This window comes from Rousettus aegyptiacus, unplaced genomic scaffold (genome assembly GCF_014176215.1).
Source record: "Rousettus aegyptiacus isolate mRouAeg1 unplaced genomic scaffold, mRouAeg1.p scaffold_m13_p_7, whole genome shotgun sequence".
Taxonomy (NCBI): domain Eukaryota; kingdom Metazoa; phylum Chordata; class Mammalia; order Chiroptera; family Pteropodidae; genus Rousettus; species Rousettus aegyptiacus.
In genome coordinates, this window is record NW_023416310.1 from 8301153 (window position 1) to 8323490 (window position 22338).

At 44.0% G+C, this 22338-nt stretch overlaps 1 protein-coding gene across 10 annotated transcripts in view; it reads left to right on the forward strand.

The window, feature by feature from the left end:
* The window catches only part of KCNS3 (potassium voltage-gated channel modifier subfamily S member 3), a 58784-nt gene extending 37332 nt beyond the window's left edge, over positions 1-21452 (forward strand). For 5 of the 10 annotated variants that reach the window (XM_016153899.2, XM_016153900.2, XM_016153898.2 and 2 more), the window contains 3 exons: positions 108-222; positions 6595-6772; positions 14734-16739. In XM_016153899.2, coding sequence (XP_016009385.1) covers positions 14793-16268 — 1476 coding nt within the window. In that variant the 5' untranslated portion in view covers positions 108-222; positions 6595-6772; positions 14734-14792 and the 3' untranslated portion in view covers positions 16269-16739. Of the gene's footprint in view, positions 1-107; positions 223-6594; positions 6773-14733 lie in introns of all 10 variants that reach the window. The other 5 variants (XM_016153906.2, XM_036224476.1, XM_036224477.1 and 2 more) reach the window with 3 other exon arrangements.
* The last annotated feature ends 886 nt before the right edge of the window (positions 21453-22338 follow it).

Genomic DNA, 22338 nt, shown 5'->3' on the forward strand with positions numbered 1-22338 from the left:
GTAGTGAGAAGGCTCCTTATTTATTTACCTTTTTACTCTCCTGCAAGTTTTTCTACACTCCTTTAAACTCCGAGGGCAAGAGCCATGTTGTCTTTTGTTCTTCGTAGTTCTCAGGACAGTGCCTGCCATAAAGCAGACGTGAATGAACAGCAGAAGCTTATGATTCCTACAAATGACACAGGAGCACCTTGGACGAAGATTCTGTCTCACCCAAATCTGTATGTAAGTTCACTTAACGTCTGTGCCTCCCACCCCCACCCCCAATGATGGAGGTTGATAAGGACCTTTTCTTTTCACGAGTAGAAATAATTATTTTCATTAAGTGTTTTACAAGTGGTACTTTTAAAGAAATTTACACAATATTGAGAGGTAGAGTAGAAAGCAAAAATTATCCCAAATTCCATCTCCCACACAGAATGCACTTAACATTTGGGTGTATATTCTTATGGATGTTTTTTTTTTTTTTTACCTTATAAAATTGGACATATTTTATAAAGATCAGATCATGCCATATATTGTATTAATTACTTTTTTTTTTTTACCTACCCTATTGTGACTGTCTTATGAATCTACAGGCAGCAGAACTTAGAGGCTAAGAGAATGGCTTTAGAGCATTATCGTTTGAATTCAAACCACGAAGGTACCTTTAATAGCTGTTGACCCTGGAGAGTTAGTTAATGTCTCTATTTACCAGTTTCTCCATCTGTAAAATGAAAACGCTGGTTGTCCAAGTGCTGTGAGGATGAAGTGGGCCCAGACATGCAAACGTGTAAGCAGGGCCTGATCTCACACAGGAGCTCTTACTGTTATCATTCCAGCGTTTTTAATGGCCAGAGAGTCGATCGCTACACGGCTACCTCTTCATCTATTTAATCATTCCCATATTGATGGACATTTAGGTTGCCTTTGGCTTTTTGCTCTTATGAATAATGAACGGGGCAGTAAACATCCTTGCGCACACATCCTTGCACGCGTATCTGATTTATTTCCTCAGCGTCTAACCGTGGAAACCAGAAGGTTTCTTTTAGTCAGTTTACACCCCTGTTATCATCGCGTATGTTTTTTTCCCCTACACCTTCTCAAACTGCTTGCTTTCAGTTCCTTTCTTATCGCAGTGTCGGTGCAGACTTTGATGCATCGGCCTTTGAACACGTGGGGACATTGGAGACTGAGCACAGGGTGGAAAGCCTCCAGGTGGGCTGACTGCTCGACCGTTCCCTGGCTGAGGCCAGAGCCCCAGCGTTTGTCTAGCCCCGCTGCTGGGGGACGCTTGCAGGGCGGAGCGAGCCAGGCCATTCCTTCCTGGAGTCGGTGGAGAGGTGGCAGTCACATCGGGGAGGCCCCGAGCCTTGTCGACTCACAGGATGACCGTGCTGGGGTTGGCGTCTGTGTGGTTTTGCTGCTTCTTACGAGGCGCACACCCTTCCACAGGGCTTTCCTGGCTTCCCTCCCCGCAGATTGTCTTCAGACCCGACTCGGTGACTCAGCATCAGCCTGGCTCCCCAGGGGGAGGTACCTCAGGACAGAGAACCAGAGGAGAGGAGAGGGGCGTTTAGCTACCCCCGCCTCCAGCCTTAGGGGATTCTGGTATTCGCTCATTCTGGAAGGCCAAGAGAAATAAAATTTATATTAACCTTTCAAATATCATTTAGGGGCTTTGCTTTGGAAAGTCCTCACTGCTTTCCTCTCTGAAGACTAGAGCTTTTAGAAATTTATTTTTAATCCCTGAATATATTAGACCCTGAGGAGTTTTCCTTTTCTTCTAAGAACAGATAAAAGAAAATTTTTTAAGAAAAAAATCATTGGCAATGCAAGGATTTCTCACATTTTAATATACTTACTGAAATTTGGTAATTTGGAAAAAGTGGTTGGGGAATATTTTTCATAATCTATCTGAATCATCTAGAAGTTGTTGTTGTATTTTTCTGATTACTTTGGATTATAGGATTTTATAGGATTTAAATAAAAATACACATTTTCTGGTACAGTAAATACAATTATGATAGTCTGATTGCAACGTTTTAATTTTATTAAAGCAAAACCTTGGACCACAATTCTCATTAGTTAGAGCAAGATGGAGGTAGGGTCGAATGTCACCTTTTATTATTATTATTTTATTATTATTTCAGAATTTTTTTTTAAGTTTATTGGGGTAACATTGTTTAATACAATTATATAATTTTTAGGTATACATTATAGTTTGACATCTATATATTCTATTGTGTGATTACCACCCAGAGTCATTTCAGATTTTATTATAAATTGGTCTGTGTTTGACACATAGTGGCAAGACCACAAAACAGAGGCGTATTTGCATTTTTCCTGGGACTCCACTCGGTCTCCACAAGGCTGGGGTTTTGGTCCAGAGTAGGCGTGGTTAGCCGGAGCACCACCACCTGCAGAACGCCGAGGCAGGCCTCTTCTTTGAAACTACATCAGTGCATGTGCGCCGCATGCCATTCTGGCACTGAAGATGTTAGCAAATATAAGACAGACTCTCAGAGAAAAATCACTAACCTTTACTCTGGACTTAAATTGCATGAAGTGTGCTTCGAGTTTCAGCAAAAAGGTTAACCTTGCTTTTATCTTGCCTCATTTGCCGAGGTTTGCTGGTCTGACACCGGGAACGCCATGATCGCATTCTGAAAGCACAAGCGTTTGGGGGACTATCCCCAGCTCCTGTCAGCAGATGAAGTATCGGCACAGTCTATCGCCCTGAGCGTTCTGAACTTACGGCTTCTAAAAGGCGTCTGCAGTCTTTTCACGCTGCTTTAGAGCAGTGGTTCACAGCTAGGGATGATTTCGCCCTCCTGGGGACATTTGGCAATATCTGGAGGCAGTTTTGGTTATCGGAACCTTTGGGGGAGGGGAGGAGGCATGCTACTGGCACCTAGTGGGTAGAGGCCAGGGATGCTGCTAAACATCCCATAGTGCATAAGTAAGATAGCTCCTCCCCGCCACACGAATAGAATTCCCTGGCCTTAAAATGTCCAAGTTTGCAAGTTCAAGATGTCTCCAGGGAAGCCGGCTGGCTAACAGGAGGTGTCATTAACCTGGTAAGCTCATCACAGGCCAGGGTCTTCGCAAACTCACTTTCCAGTGTGCCAGAGCCGATCAGACTCTAGGAAGGTGACTTGCACAGAAATCTGCAGCAAACTAAGTGATAAACCTTCTAGCCTTGTTAAGTTCCACCAATCAATAGAGCTAGTCGACAGAGTAGACACCTGTGTGGGCTGCATAGCTCATATGCTCCTCGTTGGCAAGGTGCCAGGGAACAGAAAGCTCCAGGAGGTGCTTTGGGGACCTCGGATTAGAACGAGGGGCCGGAGTTGAGGTACCTAATGCTGCCTGAAACTCTGAGGTCTGGACTCTCAACACTCCACTCACAATGCATCTCATCAGGGTTGGAGCTGCTGCATCCTCAGGATGAGACTCTCTTTGTAGAAAGTGCTGGGACGTGTCTTGGGAACCAACGCTGATGTTTTACACTTTCCTCCTTCGCTTCCTGTGCTGACCGGCCGCCTCTCATTATCCTTATTGATTCTTTTAATTAATTTACTCTTCAGTCTGGTTGGCTTGGGGGAGAGGAAGTGGTTCAATAAAAATGTGTTAAACACCATCGTGTAACAGGGATAATTAATATGAAGATTGATATTAGGACACTCTTCCTAACTGGCTGCTTTCTCAGTCTGGTGGGTGGCATTGAGGTGACAACATGTCAGAAGAATGTGAGCAGAGCAGTGACTGCTCCACTAAAGATTCTCTGCAAGCACAGAAGACGCATACCTGTGCTGTAATGTCACTTGCACGGTCTGCTTTGATCTCTCAGGCACCGATTATATAGTTTCAACTTTTGGAGAGCTACCTTATTCCTGTGATTCTGAGTCCTGGGAGAAGGATACGGGGTCATTATCACTCCTGCGTACTCTGCCTTTCCATCTGATAGTCCTCATTCTATTCCAAGGTTGGATGTCAGGTCTCTGGATGACGAGAGTCCAACATGTCACCTTCTCTTCACCTTTTCCCTCTCAGTAATGGAGGCAGTCATTTTGTAGGTTTGCGATGCTGTCATCAGCCCACCAGGAAATATAGCCAAGCAAGGACGGTGCAAAGAGTTTCCCTTTTTATTACGAAGAGAAGAAATCTTCAGGGACTAGCAACACTTGGGTGAACTTGATGTGTTTTGCCAGGATCCTGCTGAATCACTTGGCAAAGTCAGAAATCTGCTTAAATGCTAAGTCACAAATGATACTGTCTTCTCCTGAACAGTCACACACTCATAGGAGTGGTAGGGACGCAGAGAAATAGAAACATTCACTGGGGTTTCGAAGCAGCAAGGGGAGGCCGTACTGGATGTGCACATTTTCCTTCCCCAAAGCCCACCGGTTCGGGCCATGTTCTGCCCACCTCCCCCAATCCTTCCTTAACTGTCCCCAACAACTAAAAGTGGATCTTGATTTTCTACGCCAATTGAAATCAGGCAGACCTACCTGGACTGGCATCCTGGCCCTGGCACTTATTAGGTGTGGGACTTGAGGCAGGTGTCTTCTCTGAGCCTTGATGTCCCAGCTACAAAACGAGAATAACAGCGTTTACTACCTACAGCAGTTGAGGACAGAGAAGGGAAGGTTCCTGGCATGTTGTAGGGACTCAGAAAAAGCTAGTTATTATTCTGTGCAGAGGTCACTCTTAGAATGCGAATGCCCTAAAGAGGATGTGAAGTGACATAAATTCACACCTAGAGAGATTGACGGACATTACATTTTCCCTCCCAAGTCCAGTATTTTGGACAGGAAACATGGTGATGGAAAATGAGGCGAGGCATAAGAGTTCTGCGTTCTGGTGGAGGGAGAGAGAAAGGGACCGCCTGGGGTGTTATTCATCCATCGATTGTTGCCGGAGGGCCCAGTAGCTACCCGTTTCTGTAAAGCAGATACACCTGGCTAACCTTGCAGCCTGTCCCTGGGCCAGCCCGGTCCTCTGTGGTCTGCCGGTGCCCAGCAGTGCTTGGGTGTCTTCTAGACGTGCTGAACAGCCTAAATACTTACTAACTTTTTGTTTTGGTAATTAATATAGTCATATCAAAGCTATTTGCAGTTCATTCATCCTCTCCCAGCCAGATTAGTCTTACCTTCCCTTAGAATGTGCTCCATTTGGGAAAACGTCTGACAGGGCAAGGAAGACTACACGTGCGTGCTGCGTCCTTTGAACAAGGTGCAGCAGCGCATCCTCATTTTGCTGGAGCACAGACACCTCAGGCTGACCCAATGGCGTTCCACCGGGAGGCCTCCCAGGAAGAAGGAGGGGGAGGAGGATTTTAGCTCCTGAAGCGATTTTATTTATCCCCGTCGAGATTTCTCGAACTCTTCTGCCAAGAATTTTATCTCAGAAGTTCGGTTTGGGTGGAGAGGCATTTTTTTTTTTTTTTTGTCCTGGATCATTTCTCCTTATCAGCTCTATTGGAGGCAGGAAATCACTGAGGGGTGGCTCTGCCCCTTGCTTGTTGGGACCGGCTGTCCGTCTCCATTCCTTGATGCTGGGAGGACACCAGTTCCTTGTTCAATATTTGGTTTTGGGTCTGTGGCCCCCGGGCGGCCATGGAGAGGGGCGGCAGGCACTGGTCTGGTTCTTCACCCCCCTTCCTCTCGCATCATGCTCTGCAGACCTTAATCTAGAACGAACCTTGCCCAGTGGCTGAGAGAGCCAGAGGCACTTCTTTCAGAAGCTCAGAATCAATCTTTTCTTTTCCCTCCCGTAACCCCACTCCTTTGGACCTAACATTGATTGGAAAACGTGAAAATCAATGGATAGATGCTTAGAGACTAGTATAAAGCTTTGGGAATGCGTCAACATGAGGTAAGGCTTACCTTGTTGGGAATTGAATTTTTTTGCTTCCTTAATTTTATTCAGAGAGAGAATTGAAATTTGTCCTTCTCTTTGTTTTCGATACAAACTAAACTCTCCCTCTGTATACAACTCCTCCACCAACACCCCCGCACACACCTTCATTAACCAGAGAACCCAGATCCAGCCCGTAGAGTCATTTCTCATCTGTGAAATATAGCAATGAACAAATAAAGCAAAATCGAATTCGGCCAGCCTTTGAAACCTATCGATTTTAAATTAGAGCAGCCGTGTTAATTCTATTAGGGCGGTCGCATGCAGAACTTGGTCTCTGGGATGGATTAAAATGTATTCATTGGAGATTTATGAGTATATCCTTGATGAATTAGCTCCTGAAAGAAACTGTGGGAGGCGAATGACTGCAGTGCTCATTCGAGTGCCTCGCTTTATCTCTGGATGTTTTGTTGGCTTCAGTGGAGATGCCTCAAGCGTCCACTACTGTCAATAGCTGAGAGTCCTTGGGCCTGAGAGAGGTTGTAAATCCTGAGGCTTCGTGACCATGTCTCTCCACCCGTGTGTCCAGTGGGAGCAATGGTTCCATGGGGGGAAAAGACCACCCCCTCCCTGAGCTGGATGGGGCCTAAGACACGGGGAGAATCAGTAAAGTGCCCTTGTGCTGACTTGGAGGTAGGACATCTTGGGCGTGTTTTATACTTGGAGTTACAACTTGACCGATGCTTTCTCCTGCAGGCGAGAGTGATTCCCAGCGATTGCTTCGAACAGCAGAGGACTTCTCTTCCTTTTGGCCACTAAACGCCCATGCGGACCACACATTCCAGCGGGGGCAGAAAGGCAGAGCTTCTCGGATGATGATGGACGTTCTGCGGAGCAGGATGACGGCAGAGTGTGTTACATCGACACCACGAGGGTAAGAGTTCCTCTCTGACATTTTCTTTGGCACCAGCATTTGTCAAAGGAAGGGGAGAATGAATCCTAAGGTCAGTCACCAGGGAGACCGTTCTGGTGGTAAAACTTACCGGGCAGTTGGGGCAGACGGCCGAGGGGGAGAGAGAGTGTCAGCCTGGAGGAGCAGGGCGAAGTCATCCTGGGGGACACGGTGGACCACCTTTGGAAGTTTCCACCGTTCGCATTGCCCAGCCCCTCTTTTGACACTTGTAGGTCAGACTTGAGGAAGTAACGCTGCTGTTTTTTGTGACAAGATTTCATTCTGTCCATTCGAGTCAGCCTGGCTTAAAATCCGTACTGTGGAGCTGGGGCGGGTAAGAGTCTGGCTCAGGTCACAGACTGAGGGCTCAGCAGAAGTACCTGACCCAGAGACACGTTTTTGTTTGAGCCACATAGTGTTGAAATCAATTCCACAAGGACGCCGAGATTTCCTGGTTCACCGGGAACACCGAAAGGTACGTCTACGTCTACACGGGCGCTCTGTTCCCGCGGGGAAGTGTGGTGTTGAGTAGCCTCTGCCTCTTAGACGCGCGTGGATGGCTCACCTGTCCCCAACCAGGCCCCTCCATTTGTTTAAATGACTTGTTTGCCACTGGACGCATCTCACTTCGGCACGCCTGTTCTAGATCATTCTGCGAACTCTTTCACAAAAACAGTGATATCTTTTGTTAAAAAGCTATCTTTTTAACAAAAAAAAAAACCCTACCGCCCCAACTGCCCAGTAGGTTTTATCACCAGAATAATCTCCCCGGTGTCTGACCTCCATTTTCGTCACTACGCTGTAGGCTTCATTCTCCTCTTCCTTTGTTAATTCTCCCAGATGAAAGGGAGCATCTTTCGCTAGACTGTGGGCAGCAGTTAGCATCAGGGGCTGTGGCTGTGGAGATGACAATACATAATCCATGGAAATGCTTAGAGTCCAGTGACAGCAATGGCCAGACTTGTCGGGGTCAGAAGAACTGTAAACACGTGATATCTTGCGGTGCGTGCTACAAGGAAAGCACACCCGAAGGTCTGTGGGAGAAGGTCAGCGGGGCGGGGGAGCGGCAGGAGGGAGAGCTATTAATTTGGCCTAGGTGTATTCAACTTCTCCCAAACTCCCTCCCCTGGCACCGGAGTATCACCACAACGGACACTTGTCTGTGGGTTCCCCATTTGCATATGGGTTCCACATTTGTCTTTTCCTTGTTGGGTTATAGGAGTTCATTATCCTTGATACCGGACCCCTATCAGATATTGCAAATATTTCCTCCCATTTTGTGGATTGTCTTTTTACCTTTTTACCTTCTTGATACTTGTCTTTCGACTTGGTCATGTCCTTTAAAGTATAACATTTTTAATTTTGATGAAGCCAGTTTATCTATTTTTTCTTTGATTGCGATTTTGGTGTCATGTACAGGAAGGTATTACCTAATCCAAGTTTAGGAAAACTTATGCGTGCATTTTCTTATCAGAGTTTTAAATTTTGACACCTATGTTCAGGTTTTTGATCCACTTTAAGTTAATTTTTGTATATGGTGTGAGGTAGACACCCAATTTCATTGTTTTGTATGTGGTTCTTCCATTGTATTGTGTATGTAGCTATCCAAATGCTATCCATGTATCGAAAGATTATTCTTCCCCCATTGAATTGTCTTGACACCCTGTCAAGAGTCAGTTGACCGTAGATAGATATGGACTTATTTCTGCACTCCCAGGTCTGTAGCCTTGACCTACCAGACTGTCCTATGCCAGTATCGCTCTTCTTGAACTCGTTTTGTAGTAAGTTTTGAAATCATGAGGTATGTGTATTCCAACTTTGTTCTTCTTTTTCAAGATTGTTTGGCTATTCTTGGGTCCCTTACATTTTCATATAAATTTTAGATTATTTGTCTGTTTATGACAAAAAAAAAAAAGCAGCTAATATTTTGATCGGGATTGTGCCGAATCTATAGATTAATTTGGGGGCACTTTATCATTTTAACAATAGTAAGTCTTCAAATCCATGAACATGGAATGTCTTTCCATTTATTAATGTATTATGTAATCTCTTTCAATAGTATTTTGTAGTTTTCACGTGTACAAATTTGCACCACTTCTGTTAAATTTATTCCTAAGTAAGATCATTTCGATGCTATTATAAATGGAATTATTCTCTTTATTTCATACTGTGTTTACTCATTGCTATTTTATAGAACACAATTAGTTTTTGTATACCAATTTTGTATTCTGCAACATTGCTGAACTTATCTATTAGTTCTAATAATTTTTATATGTGCATTATATGGGATTTTCCTGTATATATAATCATGTCCTCTGCAAATAGAGATAGTCTTTTTGAGCTCTATTGCTAGGTACATGTCTCTTTATAATTCTTATGTTTTCTCGATGGAGTGACTCTTCTATTATAAAATTCGCTTTGTCTCTAGTAACAATTTTTGTCTTAAGTTTTATTTTGTGTGATATCAGAATAGTCACTCCTACTCTATTTTGACTACTAGTTTCATCCTTTTACTTTCAACCTGTTTGTGTGTTTTTAATCTAAACAAATATTCTCTAGTGTACCATTTTAATGGTTTCTGTTATAATTGTTTTTGAATTATTGGCCACATTTTTATAAAGAAAAATCTTCCTCATTAACTACTACATAGTTCTCCTAAGATGTAATTCATGCAGGATAAATGTTTGATGTTTTGGCTATATTTCTCACATTTAGAAATAATGTGTTGGTACTCTACTACTCTTCAAAGGTGATTTCTTTTCTTCTTTTTAAAAAATACTGCTATGAACTTAGAGTTTTTAACATACTGAAAATGTTTCAGTGCATTAAAGATTTCTTTTTCTTTTCGATGTACAAATTTTCCATATTTCACCAGTGGGAATCTCCTTAAGTTGGCCCTGATTCCCTTTAACTCTACCTTTGATCTCGCTGTTAGCTTCCTTGTTTTCTGATATAATATTCTTGTACATTCCTTGTATCAGATCTGGGATTGGTTATTTCTCCAAGGAATCCTTGTTCTTTCAGTGAGAAATTGTATTTTGATGCCTCAATTTGCATAAGTTCAGGATGTTCATTCTTCCTGAGTGTATGTCTTCAGTTGGGTTCCCTGAGAAATAGACTGAGACAGAGATTTATGTGGAGGAAATTTGTTGGGAGATGCTCTCAGGATCAACACCTGAAGGAAGTGAAGGAAGTTGGGTTGGTCAAAGAGAAGAATTGAACTCTGATGAGGTTGTAACAGGAACCTCGGTGATCCTATGGGGAGCTTTGGAGCAGGATTATCTATCTTGAAAAAAGGGTGCTGAATCTTGATAGTCCCCTCATAGATAAATCATTGGATGTGAACCTGACTGGGGAGTGAGTGTGACCTTGAGTGAGGCAGCTCTCTTTGGCTGAGGGTGATTCCCAGAGAGGGACTTAACAGAGAGCATTTAGCTATTAACACTTCCAGTATGTGTGAGAATGAATGTCTCAGTCCTAAAGGGGATCTATGTGATGCTCCACAGCATCCACTCTAGTTGGCCGTTTTGTTCTGGGCCTTTTCAGTGGAAATAAGATTTTCTTTTAACAAAAAGTAAATCACGAGTTCATATTGATGTTCTCACTTTAAATTTAGGATCATGGGGTTTTCACTTAATTTCTTTTGTTTTTGTATTCATACTTTTTTTTATCTTACACTCCAAACCTTGGGGATTCTTAATAACATTAACATAATCCTTTATTATATTTGCTTTACTCTGTGTGTGTATAAAAGTTTCAGAATAATTATATCAATAATAATAAAAATTTAAGATTTCTCACATTTATTTATTCTAAGGTGTAAACCACTAGAGATGTACAGTCAAATTATTATGTTTAAAACAACTTGAAATGATTAATCTTCCTGAGGTCAATGACCAAGTTAATACACAGTAAGATTCAATTTGGGGGATTGTCTTTTTATTTTTATTTACTTTTATTTTTATTAATTTTAAAACATTCGCATGGTTGCCAAGTCCAGCTTCCAACACTGTCTCCAACTTCCTGTTCGCTTTTTCCCCATAGATGGAAGCATTTTATTCGTTTTTGTTTTTTCCTTCTGTTTCCTTTTTTTTAACATAAGCACTTGTGTGTGTGTACACACACACACACACACACACACAGATATCCCCCCCAACTTAACTAATACACCCTAGAAATCACTTCATTGCATATATATATATATAGAGAGAGATAGACCATAGTTTATTCAGCCTATCTTCTATTAACAGATATTTGAGTTGTTTCTAATTATGCAAATGTATCTAATTTTTGCCTCTTTTGTGAGAGATTTCTAGAAGGGGACTACTGGATAAAAGGGTAAATGCCTGTGCTAGATTTGCCAAATTCCTCCCATAATCATTGCCTTTCGTTTCGCATGCCCACTTGCGATGTGTGATGCCCGCTTCCCCATAGACTTGTTAATAGGGTATCGTCCAATTGTCGGATTTTTTTCCAATTAGGTAGATTAAATATGCTGCTTCAGCATAGTTTTAATGTGCATTTATCTTATGATGTTCAAGGAAGAGCATTTTTTTCCCCCGTCTTAAGGCTAATTTGCATTTTTTTCTGTGAACTGCCTGTTCATAGCTCGTCCATTTTTCTTTATTGCTGTTGCCCTTTTTCTTCTCTATTTTAAGGTCTTTATACGTTAGGCATATTAACTTCTTGTATGTGATATAAGTGGCAAATTTTTTTTTCTGTATTTTTTTTAACTCTGTTCAAGAAATAATTTCCCATAAAAAATTATTTTACTTTTATCTAATAAATCGTATGTCTTTTGTTGTCTTTTTCTATATATGTTTTGAGTCAGAGTTAAGACAGTTTGCCCACTTACAGAGGAGTTGACTCATTTTTATTTAGTACATATATAGTTCACTTTATACACACACATATGTATGTACCTTTATATATATATACCTTCGTATATAAATGTATATTTGCCATTTAATAATATACAAATATACAACCAACATATATAAATATATAAAATACATAGGTAATAGATGTAAACAGGTACAGATTACCTTTGAGCTAGTCAGTGTTTTCTGAATAGGAGTGAATGAATGCCAGTTACATAAATGCTGGCTTGAATATAGGAATCTCGAGAGTATTGATGTTAATTTCTGGTTTTCTTTGTGTCACTGTGAGTGTGTGAGCCAGCATGCTGTGGAGAGCATGGGGGTTGGCATAAGGAGCCCTGAGTTGGGCCTCTGCTTTAACCCTTAAGAGCTGCGTGATGCCCACTCATCTCTCCCGATCCTGCATCCTCGCCTGCAAAATTTCAGAGTAGTTGTGAGGGACAAATGGTATAAGGAATGTTTACACTGGCGAGAGGCTGTCTGTGTGTGAGGGACCCTTACTACAGTCTGTAGAGGTGGAAATTTCTCCCTCCCTGCCTGTCACCTGCCATGGGACAGACACAGCCTAGGCAACCAACAGTATACTCTGGCTACTGTGAGTTGGAGAAGCTCAGCTTGTCCTCTGAGCTGTAGCAACAGATATGATCCAGAGAAGCATTCCTTCTTCTCTCTTCTGGAAGTCCCACAAAAAGAACCCTTGGTTTTATGATGTGTGTTGCTTTTACTATTAGACCTCATGGAATTAAGGGACCACATAATGGGTTCTTTCACTGGCATGGGGTGAGCAAAAAGCCAGGAGAACAGTGCAGGAAGACTGATATTATGAGTGATAATAGTGTTGTGTGTGCGTGTTTTTTTTTTTTTTTTTTTTTTTTTTTTAGAGAAGTGACTGCAGTATGATTAGTAAATGGATTACCTGCCCAAGGATTATGAGACCGACCTACACAGATAGTATCATGGAGGCAGACACTGGCTTTCTATCTCTGTGGCCTTTCAGGATAGCCAAGGAGATGAAAAATAAGCCGCCAGAAGATAACATCCATTAAAGTCTTAATGTCAGCTTGGCTAAAACTAGCTCCTTGGAGCAGTTTACTCCCGTCCTTGCCATGAGCATAAGCCTGCTTTCAGAGAGCTAAAGTTTCATAAACATTTGGACCAACCCATGGCTCTTATTTAGGTACTTCAGAGAAGATATCCAACTAAAAACAGAAAACAAGAGGTGGAAAGAAATCAAGCGTTTTGGAGATGTGAGCGTATCTATTAAATGGTGTGTCAGGCCATGCTGCGAAACACACTCAGTGTTGGTGTCTCGGGAACAGATGCCCACGTATTCTTTATGACTGTAAGCTGCCTCCCGGCGTGGATGGCAGAAAGCTGTGTCTTCTCGTGTGTCCTTTTTAGAGAAAGAGCCTTTTGTCTCGCCTCCAGCCCTGGCTCTCTATAAACATAAGGGACGAGAAATTCCCTTCCAACATTGCTGCCTCCTCCGAAGGTATCACCATCTGACCACTCATGCAGAATAGGAAATACACCCTCCTTTAGTCTTTCCACTTCCTTGTCCCTTGTTTTCAGTCAACCGCTAATATTGCCAATTCTACTTCATAGACTTTCCTTAAATGTATCACCTCTTTATATGCGTCACTGCTATATGCGTTTGGGTCCTCTCACTTCCTGTCACCTGTCCTATCGTTGCCCTGTCTCCTTGGCCCCAGCCGGTCCCCCTAGCAGACTTCCACCCTGCTGCCAGTGGGGACTTTCTAAGTCGTAGTCACAAATACAACCACGTTCACTCACTGATTAAGGTTGTTTAGTGGTCCTGCCTACGGGATAGACATTTCAGACTGTTATACAGCAGGTCCTTGAATCCCAGCATACCATTCAATGCCGTTTTGTTATAATGGTGATGAGATGCCACAGGAACTTAACTCTTGTTTATTTCAATGTAACCTATGGTAAAGTCATTTCACTTAACATTACAGAACCCATCGATGGCGTTAAGTGATCGCTTTTGCGATGTCGCTTTTGCACACACTTTGGTGCCCCTTGGTGAGAATTCCTTTTTCTCCTGTTGGTCAGCTTGTATCAAAATCTCCTTCCCTTCTTTTATCAGCACCGTCTGTTCAGTGGAAGCATCATTGTACTGAACGATGGTCAAAATCTACTATTTTCTTTCTGAGGAATGGGTCTGGTACATCCTGGTTAGTGTCCAGACTAAATGTACTGGGCCGGTATAAATTTGAGTACCCTGGATTGGGAGTGTGTGGGAGAGGGTCTGGTAGGGGAGGTAGTGGAGAGGAGTATGTTTGCGTTAGGAAATTGATAGTGCAATTAACTTAAAAAGGTTTCCCTAGTCCATTTCTTCTTTTGTGGATGTACCTGAAACTCCATCCCATGGAGTGTAACGATATCTTTAAGATATAGGGTACTTAAGGACAGGGAGATAATTGTTTCCTTTTGATCGTCCACATCCAAACCTAGGGAACAGGGCTTTCTCTTAAAGGAGCGAAACATACCTCTCTTGTAAGAGCTGAGCTGAGCCCCCCATTCTGTGCTTCGTGGGGGCGAAGCACAGAACACAGGGGAGTGCTGTGACTGAGGGTGTGTGTCACCGAGCCTCGGGACAGACAGCGATAAGCTTCGCACTGGGCGGCAGCTGGCCTATCACGTCTGAACTGAGCGCTCCCAAACGCAGGAGCCTCACGGCCGAGACTGGAGATGCTCGCGTTGCGTAAGTCATCCTAAACACATTGCTTCGGGGGCGCTGAGAAGTAAATTTTGGATGCCTAATACATAGAGAAATACAAATTAGTGTTCATAAAAATTATATGGCAGTCTTTTTTCTAAAAAAAAAAATGGATTTATCAACCCAAGTCTTTTGAAAAAACATCTGTTTTATGTAGATTTTTTTTTTTTTGTCAAAATGTGTAGTGCTGTATCCCTTTTTATTCCATTTCCTGCTTTCGCTTTTACTGTAGCCCATCGTCCTGGAAAGGGCACGTGAAAAACACGCTTGGCAAGGCGCACGGGTGGGTCGGCGCTAATGGCGTCTCGTGTTCCTTCCAGGTGCAGCGTGAACTTCCTCGGCTCCCTTCCCAGCCAGCTCTCTGCCTCCCGTATCCACCATGGTGTTTGGTGAGTTTTTCCATCGCCCTGGACAAGACGAGGAACTTGTCAACTTGAACGTGGGGGGCTTTAAGCAGTCCGTCGACCAGAGCACCCTCCTGCGGTTTCCTCACACCAGACTGGGAAAGCTGCTCACCTGCCACTCGGAGGAGGCGATTCTGGAGCTGTGCGATGACTACAGTGTGGCGGATAAGGAGTACTACTTCGATCGGAACCCCTCCCTGTTCAGATACGTTTTGAATTTTTATTACACGGGGAAGCTGCATGTCATGGAGGAGCTGTGCGTGTTCTCGTTCTGCCAGGAGATCGAGTACTGGGGCATCAACGAGCTCTTCATCGGCTCCTGCTGCAGTAATCGCTACCAGGAACGCAAGGAGGAGAACCACGAGAAGGACTGGGAGCAGAGGAGCAACGACGTGAGCACCGACTCCTCCTTCGAAGAGTCGTCTCTGTTTGAGAAGGAGCTGGAGAAGTTTGACAAGCTGAGGTTTGGTCAGCTCCGGAAGAAGATCTGGATTCGAATGGAAAACCCAGCCTACTGCCTGTCCGCCAAGCTCATCGCCATCTCTTCTTTGAGCGTGGTGCTGGCCTCTATTGTGGCCATGTGTGTCCACAGCATGTTGGAGTTCCAGAATGAGGATGGAGAGGTGGATGACCCTGTGCTGGAAGGCGTGGAGATCGCCTGCATCGCTTGGTTCACCGGCGAGCTTGCCATCCGGCTGGTGGCTGCTCCCTGTCAAAAGAAATTCTGGAAAAACCCTCTCAACATAATCGACTTCGTCTCCATCGTTCCCTTCTATGCCACGTTGGCCGTAGACACCAAGGAGGAGGAGAGTGAGGACATTGAGAACATGGGCAAGGTGGTCCAGATCCTCAGGCTTATGAGGATTTTCCGAATTCTCAAGCTTGCCCGGCACTCAGTAGGACTTCGATCTCTGGGCGCCACGCTGAGGCACAGCTACCATGAAGTCGGACTGCTGCTTCTCTTCCTGTCCGTGGGCATTTCCATCTTTTCTGTGCTCATATACTCTGTGGAGAAAGATGACCGCGCATCCAGCCTCACCAGCATCCCCATCTGCTGGTGGTGGGCCACCATCAGCATGACGACTGTGGGCTACGGGGACACCCACCCAGTCACCTTAGCCGGGAAGCTTATCGCCAGCACGTGCATCATCTGTGGCATCTTGGTGGTGGCCCTTCCCATCACCATTATCTTCAACAAGTTTTCCAAGTACTACCAGAAACAGAAGGACATTGACGTGGATCAGTGCAGTGAGGACCCACCGGAGAAGTGTCATGAGCTACCTTACTTTAACATTAGGGATATTTATGCACAGCGGATGCATGCCTTCATTACTAGCCTATCTTCTGTGGGCATCGTGGTGGGCGACCCTGATTCCACAGACGCCTCAAGCATCGAGGACACCGAGGACGTTTATAACATGGCATCCTTGGAAAGGCGCACAGTGAAATGAGCAGGGGCTGTTTGTGCCTGGATCTTGTGTCCCTTCCTGATGTTAGGTTAACACAGCTTTATAAACCTCAAAAGGTTTGTTAAAATCATTTAATTCTCAGGGTGTACCTTTCAGCCATAGTTGGACATTCCTTGCTCTGAAATGATAGAATTGTCTTTATTTTTTCAGTGAGGTGAATTAAATGCCTTGTTCCGAAATTTATTTTTTACAAGAGAGTTGTTATACGATTCTGGAGAAAAAGGTAAATAGTATTGGGTGGGATTTGTTGCTACCGCTTACATCATTCTGTGTTTATCATTTACTCACATTGAGCTAACTGTAAATTACTGACAAGTAGAATCAAAGGCCCAGCCAACTGAGGACGACATGCATGTAAAATGCACAAAATGAGACAATGCATGTAAATCCATGTTCACGTTCTCGACATGGAAATTCGGAGCCTAATAAATGGCCTAATTCAGTATGGAGAAAGTCTCGGTTCAATGTTTTTATGTCAAGTAAGTATATTTTAGTAAATTGGCTTGGAAGGAAATGCCCTTTTGGGCACCTTGAGAGTTCTTTCGGTATGCTTTTGAATTTCGGACATACATCAACAATGGGCTATTTCTTTTGTTCGGTGGCCTAGATGGTGGTTGGCAGGTAGAAGGATCATGCATCATTAAACACGCTGTCCAGTGTGAACTGATTAAACATATAAATATTTAGGACATATTCCAATTGGCATGCATGAACGAAACATGGGCCCCTACAGATGTTTCCTGTATATAAATTCTTTTATAATTTCTGCTGCTAAGATAAAACCTCCTCTCCAGAAAATTACGCAGAGCAGAGGCAACCACCACACTCACAGGCAGAGAGATACATTCAGAGAGTAGAAGAAAGGAGACATGTTGTAAAAACACGACCAGATGTGATTTATTCTGGCCTGAGAAGTGAAACTTAAATCACTGAAACAAGCTATGCCAGCAGCCATAAAATGAACCTGCACTTAAAAATAGCCTCTGAGACAGTAACGCCTGCACCTTATGCAGAAACCCCTCATAACAAAAGAAGACAGCGTACTCATTTCCAGAGCAATGACAGTTCTAATGCAATTCTATTCCATGCAGAGGAAATTTGGCTAAAGTCTTCATTGTGGAGAAGGATGGCGACTCCAACTCATGCCGTCAGACTGGCTTCTTTCCCTGAGATCTTTTGAATAGAAGAGCCACATGGATTCCTTACCCAACTTTTTATGTTTGCAGATGCATTTCATTGAAAGAAGGACGTCGTCTGTAGGTTATCTGACGGAGTAACTCTCATTCATCACTCCTCTTAATGCCCCTGTGACTTACGAGATGGATGTAACTGGACAGGGTTTATACTCACTTTTAAATATGGAGAGTTATTACATCCCCTGCCCATTAAAAAAAAAAATCTTCCTTTCCCCTCCAAATGCCTTTGATGGTGGCAGAAATATAGCTTTGAAGCATAGCGATAGAATTTGGCATCTGGTTTTATTGACGATTTCCCAATTAGTAGTGACGTAACTGAAGACTGGTTATATATAACAGTAAAAGTAATGGTAGTGGTAAAGGAGTAATAATGGCAGCACCAACACTAGTAATAAACTACCGTGTAAGTGTTTTACTATATAATCTCATTTATTCCTTATAATATCCCTAGGGGCAAGGGCTTATTGCTGCCTCCATTGTAGGATCAGGAAACAGGTCGGCAGGCGAAGCGGCTGCTTAAGTCCGCACCGCGAGTGGTGGAGCTGGGCTGCGAACCTGGGGTCAGACGCCGGGGCCCACGTGTTGACTCCTGTGTCACGCGGCCTTCTCTGCTGTGCCCGGGAGAGGCCTTGAGGAAGCATCAGGACAGAGTTCGTCTGAAGAGATTATAAGCAACAAACTGTCAGACTTGGATTTTTCCAGTATGACAGTCGAAAGGGGAGAATGCTGGCTTCTGAACCTTCCCTCTCCCGACCCACAATGCAAACATTCTTTTTGTTTGTTTCCAGAGAAGAGTTTTCTAGAATGCCCTTGAAACTGGAGCAGGCGCTGAGGACCTTCCCTGACCCTGAGTGGCAGACACAGTAGAAAGCTGTGGTTCTGCAAGAATTCAGAATGTCCCTCAGCTGGTGGGTTCTGAAGGAGAGCCCTGAACCTAGATACTTCTGTGGGGCCGCATAAAAGTTGTGTTTCTGCCCCGGGGTGGCTCGTCATCAGAGCACTCGGCAGCGTGTGGAGTGAGTGGCGGCCTCGCCGTGGGCTCGGTCAGGTGAGCGCACCTGTTCACCTCGGGCCCTGCCGTGTTCTTCAGTCAGAGCCTCGTCATTAGACCCCTCGGCACAAGGAGCCACAGTGCCTCAATTGTGTTCGGCCTCCCTTCGCTTCCCCACGGTCCATGACCGTTGCCTGTTTCATTCCCACTTGACGAGATGGTGGGCTCTTCCTGTGGGCATTAGTTTTCTACAGCTGTTGTGACAAGTTATCTCAAACGCGGTGGCTTAAAACAACAGAAATTTATTCTCTCACAGGTCCGGAGTTCAGAAGTGCAAACTGAGTCTCGGGGCCTAAAAATAAGAGGTCGCAGCAGGGCTAGTTTCTTCTAGAGGCTTTGGAGGGAGAGTCCATTCGGTGACTCTTCTGGCTCCCGACTGTTGCCTGCGTTCCTTGGCCGTGGACGAGTCACGCCAATCTGCCTTCTCTCTCCTGTCTCACACTTCTCTCTGCCGCGCCCTTCTAAGGACACTTGTGATCATGTTTGGAATAATCCAGCATGTCACGATCCCTAACTTAATCACACTTGAAAAGTCCCTTTTGTCATATAAGGTAACACTCGCAGGTCACAAGGGTTAAGACCCGGATATCTTTGGGGGCTGCTACTCCGTCTACTACGCCAAAATTACACAGCTACTGAAGAGCCTTAATTTTGGTGGCGCTAATACAAACTAATCTTATTGGTTGGGAAAAAGGAACAGTGGATAAGAACATGCGTTTTGGTGTCAGATAAACTTGAGTTCTAATCCTAGCTTTGTCTGTGGTCATAGACGAGCCATGTAACCTCTTATCTGGGTATGGGTTGATCCTGATCTTCTCACAGGGATGATGTTAGGATTAAGTTGTCTAATCTACATCCAGTGTCTGGTGCAGTGCCTGGGGTATAGTATGCACTCCAGAGATGGTGTTCCATGTATTATTATAATGCAAGACTTTGGCTTATCTCAGGTGGTACCCATGCAGAACCAAGTCTTTTGCTGCCTGACTGTAGTCTTTTGATCAAATTAAACACAATTCATTTGTCAAGACATTCATATAGGTGTCAGCAGAAAGGTAATTTCTGAAATATCATTGTGCGAAAAGATACTAATGCTAATTTAAAAGCCAGACATCTAAAATCTAAAATAGAAGAATCACATTTAATGTTGTGACAACTTTTAAGTGGATTAGAAGTGCTTTGGGGAAACAGAAAATGTCACTGAGAGGCAAGAGATTTGAAGATGGGAAAGAGCACTGGACCCGGAGTCAGAATATCTTTTTTTTTTCCATTCCAGTTTGTTTGTTTCTCTCTGAATGCACTTTGGGAAGCCACTTCACCTCTCTAAGCCTCAGTGTCTTGATCTTTGGAAAGAGAACAAGATCATGATTGTGAAGATGTAAAAAATGCTTCACATATGTTCTGCAAACATGTGATTGTAAGAAGCTATCATGAGGCCCTCCCTCCTTGACAAGACAGAGAAGAAATAACTGCACGTGTGTCTATGATAGACTTTATGGCATCATGAAGAAAATCAATGAACATAACATTTGGTTCCTGCGGCATTGTGTAGCTTTATTTGAACTCAGCATTCTATCGAAATTAATCCTGTCAGCCTCCAACGTGAGTATACATTTTATCGAAAAGTTTCATGGTGCTGTAAGGCCAGATGTATGAAGTACGCTCGGAGCTCTTTTTCCAGTAGCAATTATCTGATGAAATTGTGCCTTGTCTGCAGCAGGCGAACCGGATTCATTCTCTTTGGAGTAGGGAGCATGTGCTGTGATATTTATAAACTATCAAAGTTGTTTGTCAGCATGCACAACACATGCATTCATCCCTGAGCGCCAGCAAGAAATAGCTTCATTGTTTTGGAAGAGCTAATGATGGATTCATAAATTCTGTCAGCAAATCCGTGGTTGCAAGGGATTCTCTCCCTCGATAGAGAGGACTCCGCCCGAGTAGTTCTAATTGTGGACAGAATGGAGTGTAAGGCCCAGGGTCAGACACTTGGCCCATTCTTCCCTGGACCAACTCCAGCAGATCCCAGGAGCAAGGGAAGAGTCTAAGTGTATGGTCCAGGGTGTCACAGAGAAGATGAATCGTGGAAGGTCAGCACGTTTCCAGTTCTCCAGCTCTCCCTCTGCTCAGCAAGATAAAGCGTACAGCCACTTCTCACCCCCACCTGCGTATGTCTTTACAGGTCCTCAAAGGGGTTAGTTTGCTTCTTTGAGGATGGGGGCAAAAATAGTTGCTATTCGCTATGCCCTTTGCTTCTGGGCAGCCAGCCCATGGAAATGCGCTGTGAGCCCTTCCAGCTTCTGATGCATCTGGGTGTGATCTGGCTCTGACTCTGGGCTTTGACTTTTGTTTTCCATTTGCCCTTGGGTCTTGGCGAATGGTTTCTCTGTTTCTCCCTCCAGTTTACCCTCATACCTTTCTCACTTCAGACCTTTTACAATGGGACCCTACCCTAGCCAGCCTCTCAGGATAGCCCCAACCAGCCGGAGTTCTGCACAACCGACTGAAAGGCCTATAGCAGGGACCTGGACATTTCAGGCTGCTGGAGTCATGGCCTCGGCTGACTGATGCAGGCCTGATCAGACATCACTCCAGGTTTCACAGCCAGAGTTATCAACTAACACTGGGAGCCCAGGGGCAAACCAAAGATATCACATGGTGTATCATAGGAATTAGATGGGCCAGCTTCCCTGCATATATTCTTGACACCTTCAAGATAACTGACCCCTTTCTTAGCCAGCCAGCGACAGTGGCTGTTGGTGGTTGTCAACAAGGGATTTTATAGAGTCGTGTCATTATTTGTGGGTGCGTCATAGGTGATAGGAGAGGACCCTAGAGCTTTATTCTGGGTGATGATCCTCAAGGACTCAGATTTTATCTCATGTCCAGTTTTGTTTTGCAATAAAAATTTAGTAAAAACTGTACTTTAATATACAGATTTTATACCATATATATGTAAATGAAAAGGACACAGCTCCTTCTTGCAAGAAGCTCACGGTGAAGTGGACATCTGGGGCTGTGGTGCCCGAGGCAAAGCAGGAATCAAGCACAGGCCTTGGGTTACAGAGCTCGGTTCAGAGTCTGGCCTCACCACTGACTTCTCTGTGATCATGGTCAGGTGACTTAACCTCTCTGAAACCTCTGTTTTCTCAGCTGTTCAAAGTGGGCTAATATGGCCCATTTCACAAGGTTGAGATAATGTACATTATGGACACATATAAATGCTCAAAAAAATTACTTCCCTCTTTTTGTTAACTAATATTGCATGCTTGGCTAAGCTTTCATTACACGAGATGAACGAAAGCGTTGATAGCTATTCAGTGAATCTGAACAGTGTAGACAGTAAACCAGATCATTCGGACTTGCTCACCACCTCATCCTTCGCCTAATAAACTCATGGTGGTGTGATATTAACCCCTGACTGGCTACTGGTACAGACCTCGCCTCTTCCCCTGTTGATAGTATGCATCACGAGGCAGGCAGAAGATCCCTCCGATCCTTGGGATCTTCCTAGAGCTGCTACAAACTTGCTGACAGTTGTGAATCCCATACTGGTCAAACAATGAGGAATTCTGAAAACAATGTGGGCCCCACATAACTGCCTCGTGAGCATTGTATTCGAGTGCTGGCAATTATCGCCATGGTCCATAAAAGTTATGGCAAGGGTTTCCATTGCTTCTTGAGCACCAGATTTCTATAATGGGGCTGCACAGGTTTGCCTGACACAAGTATCCTTCATTCCTGATAAATGTGTTAGTCCATCTCAGGAAACCGTCTTCAATCAGCAGATCTAATAAAATTGTTTTTC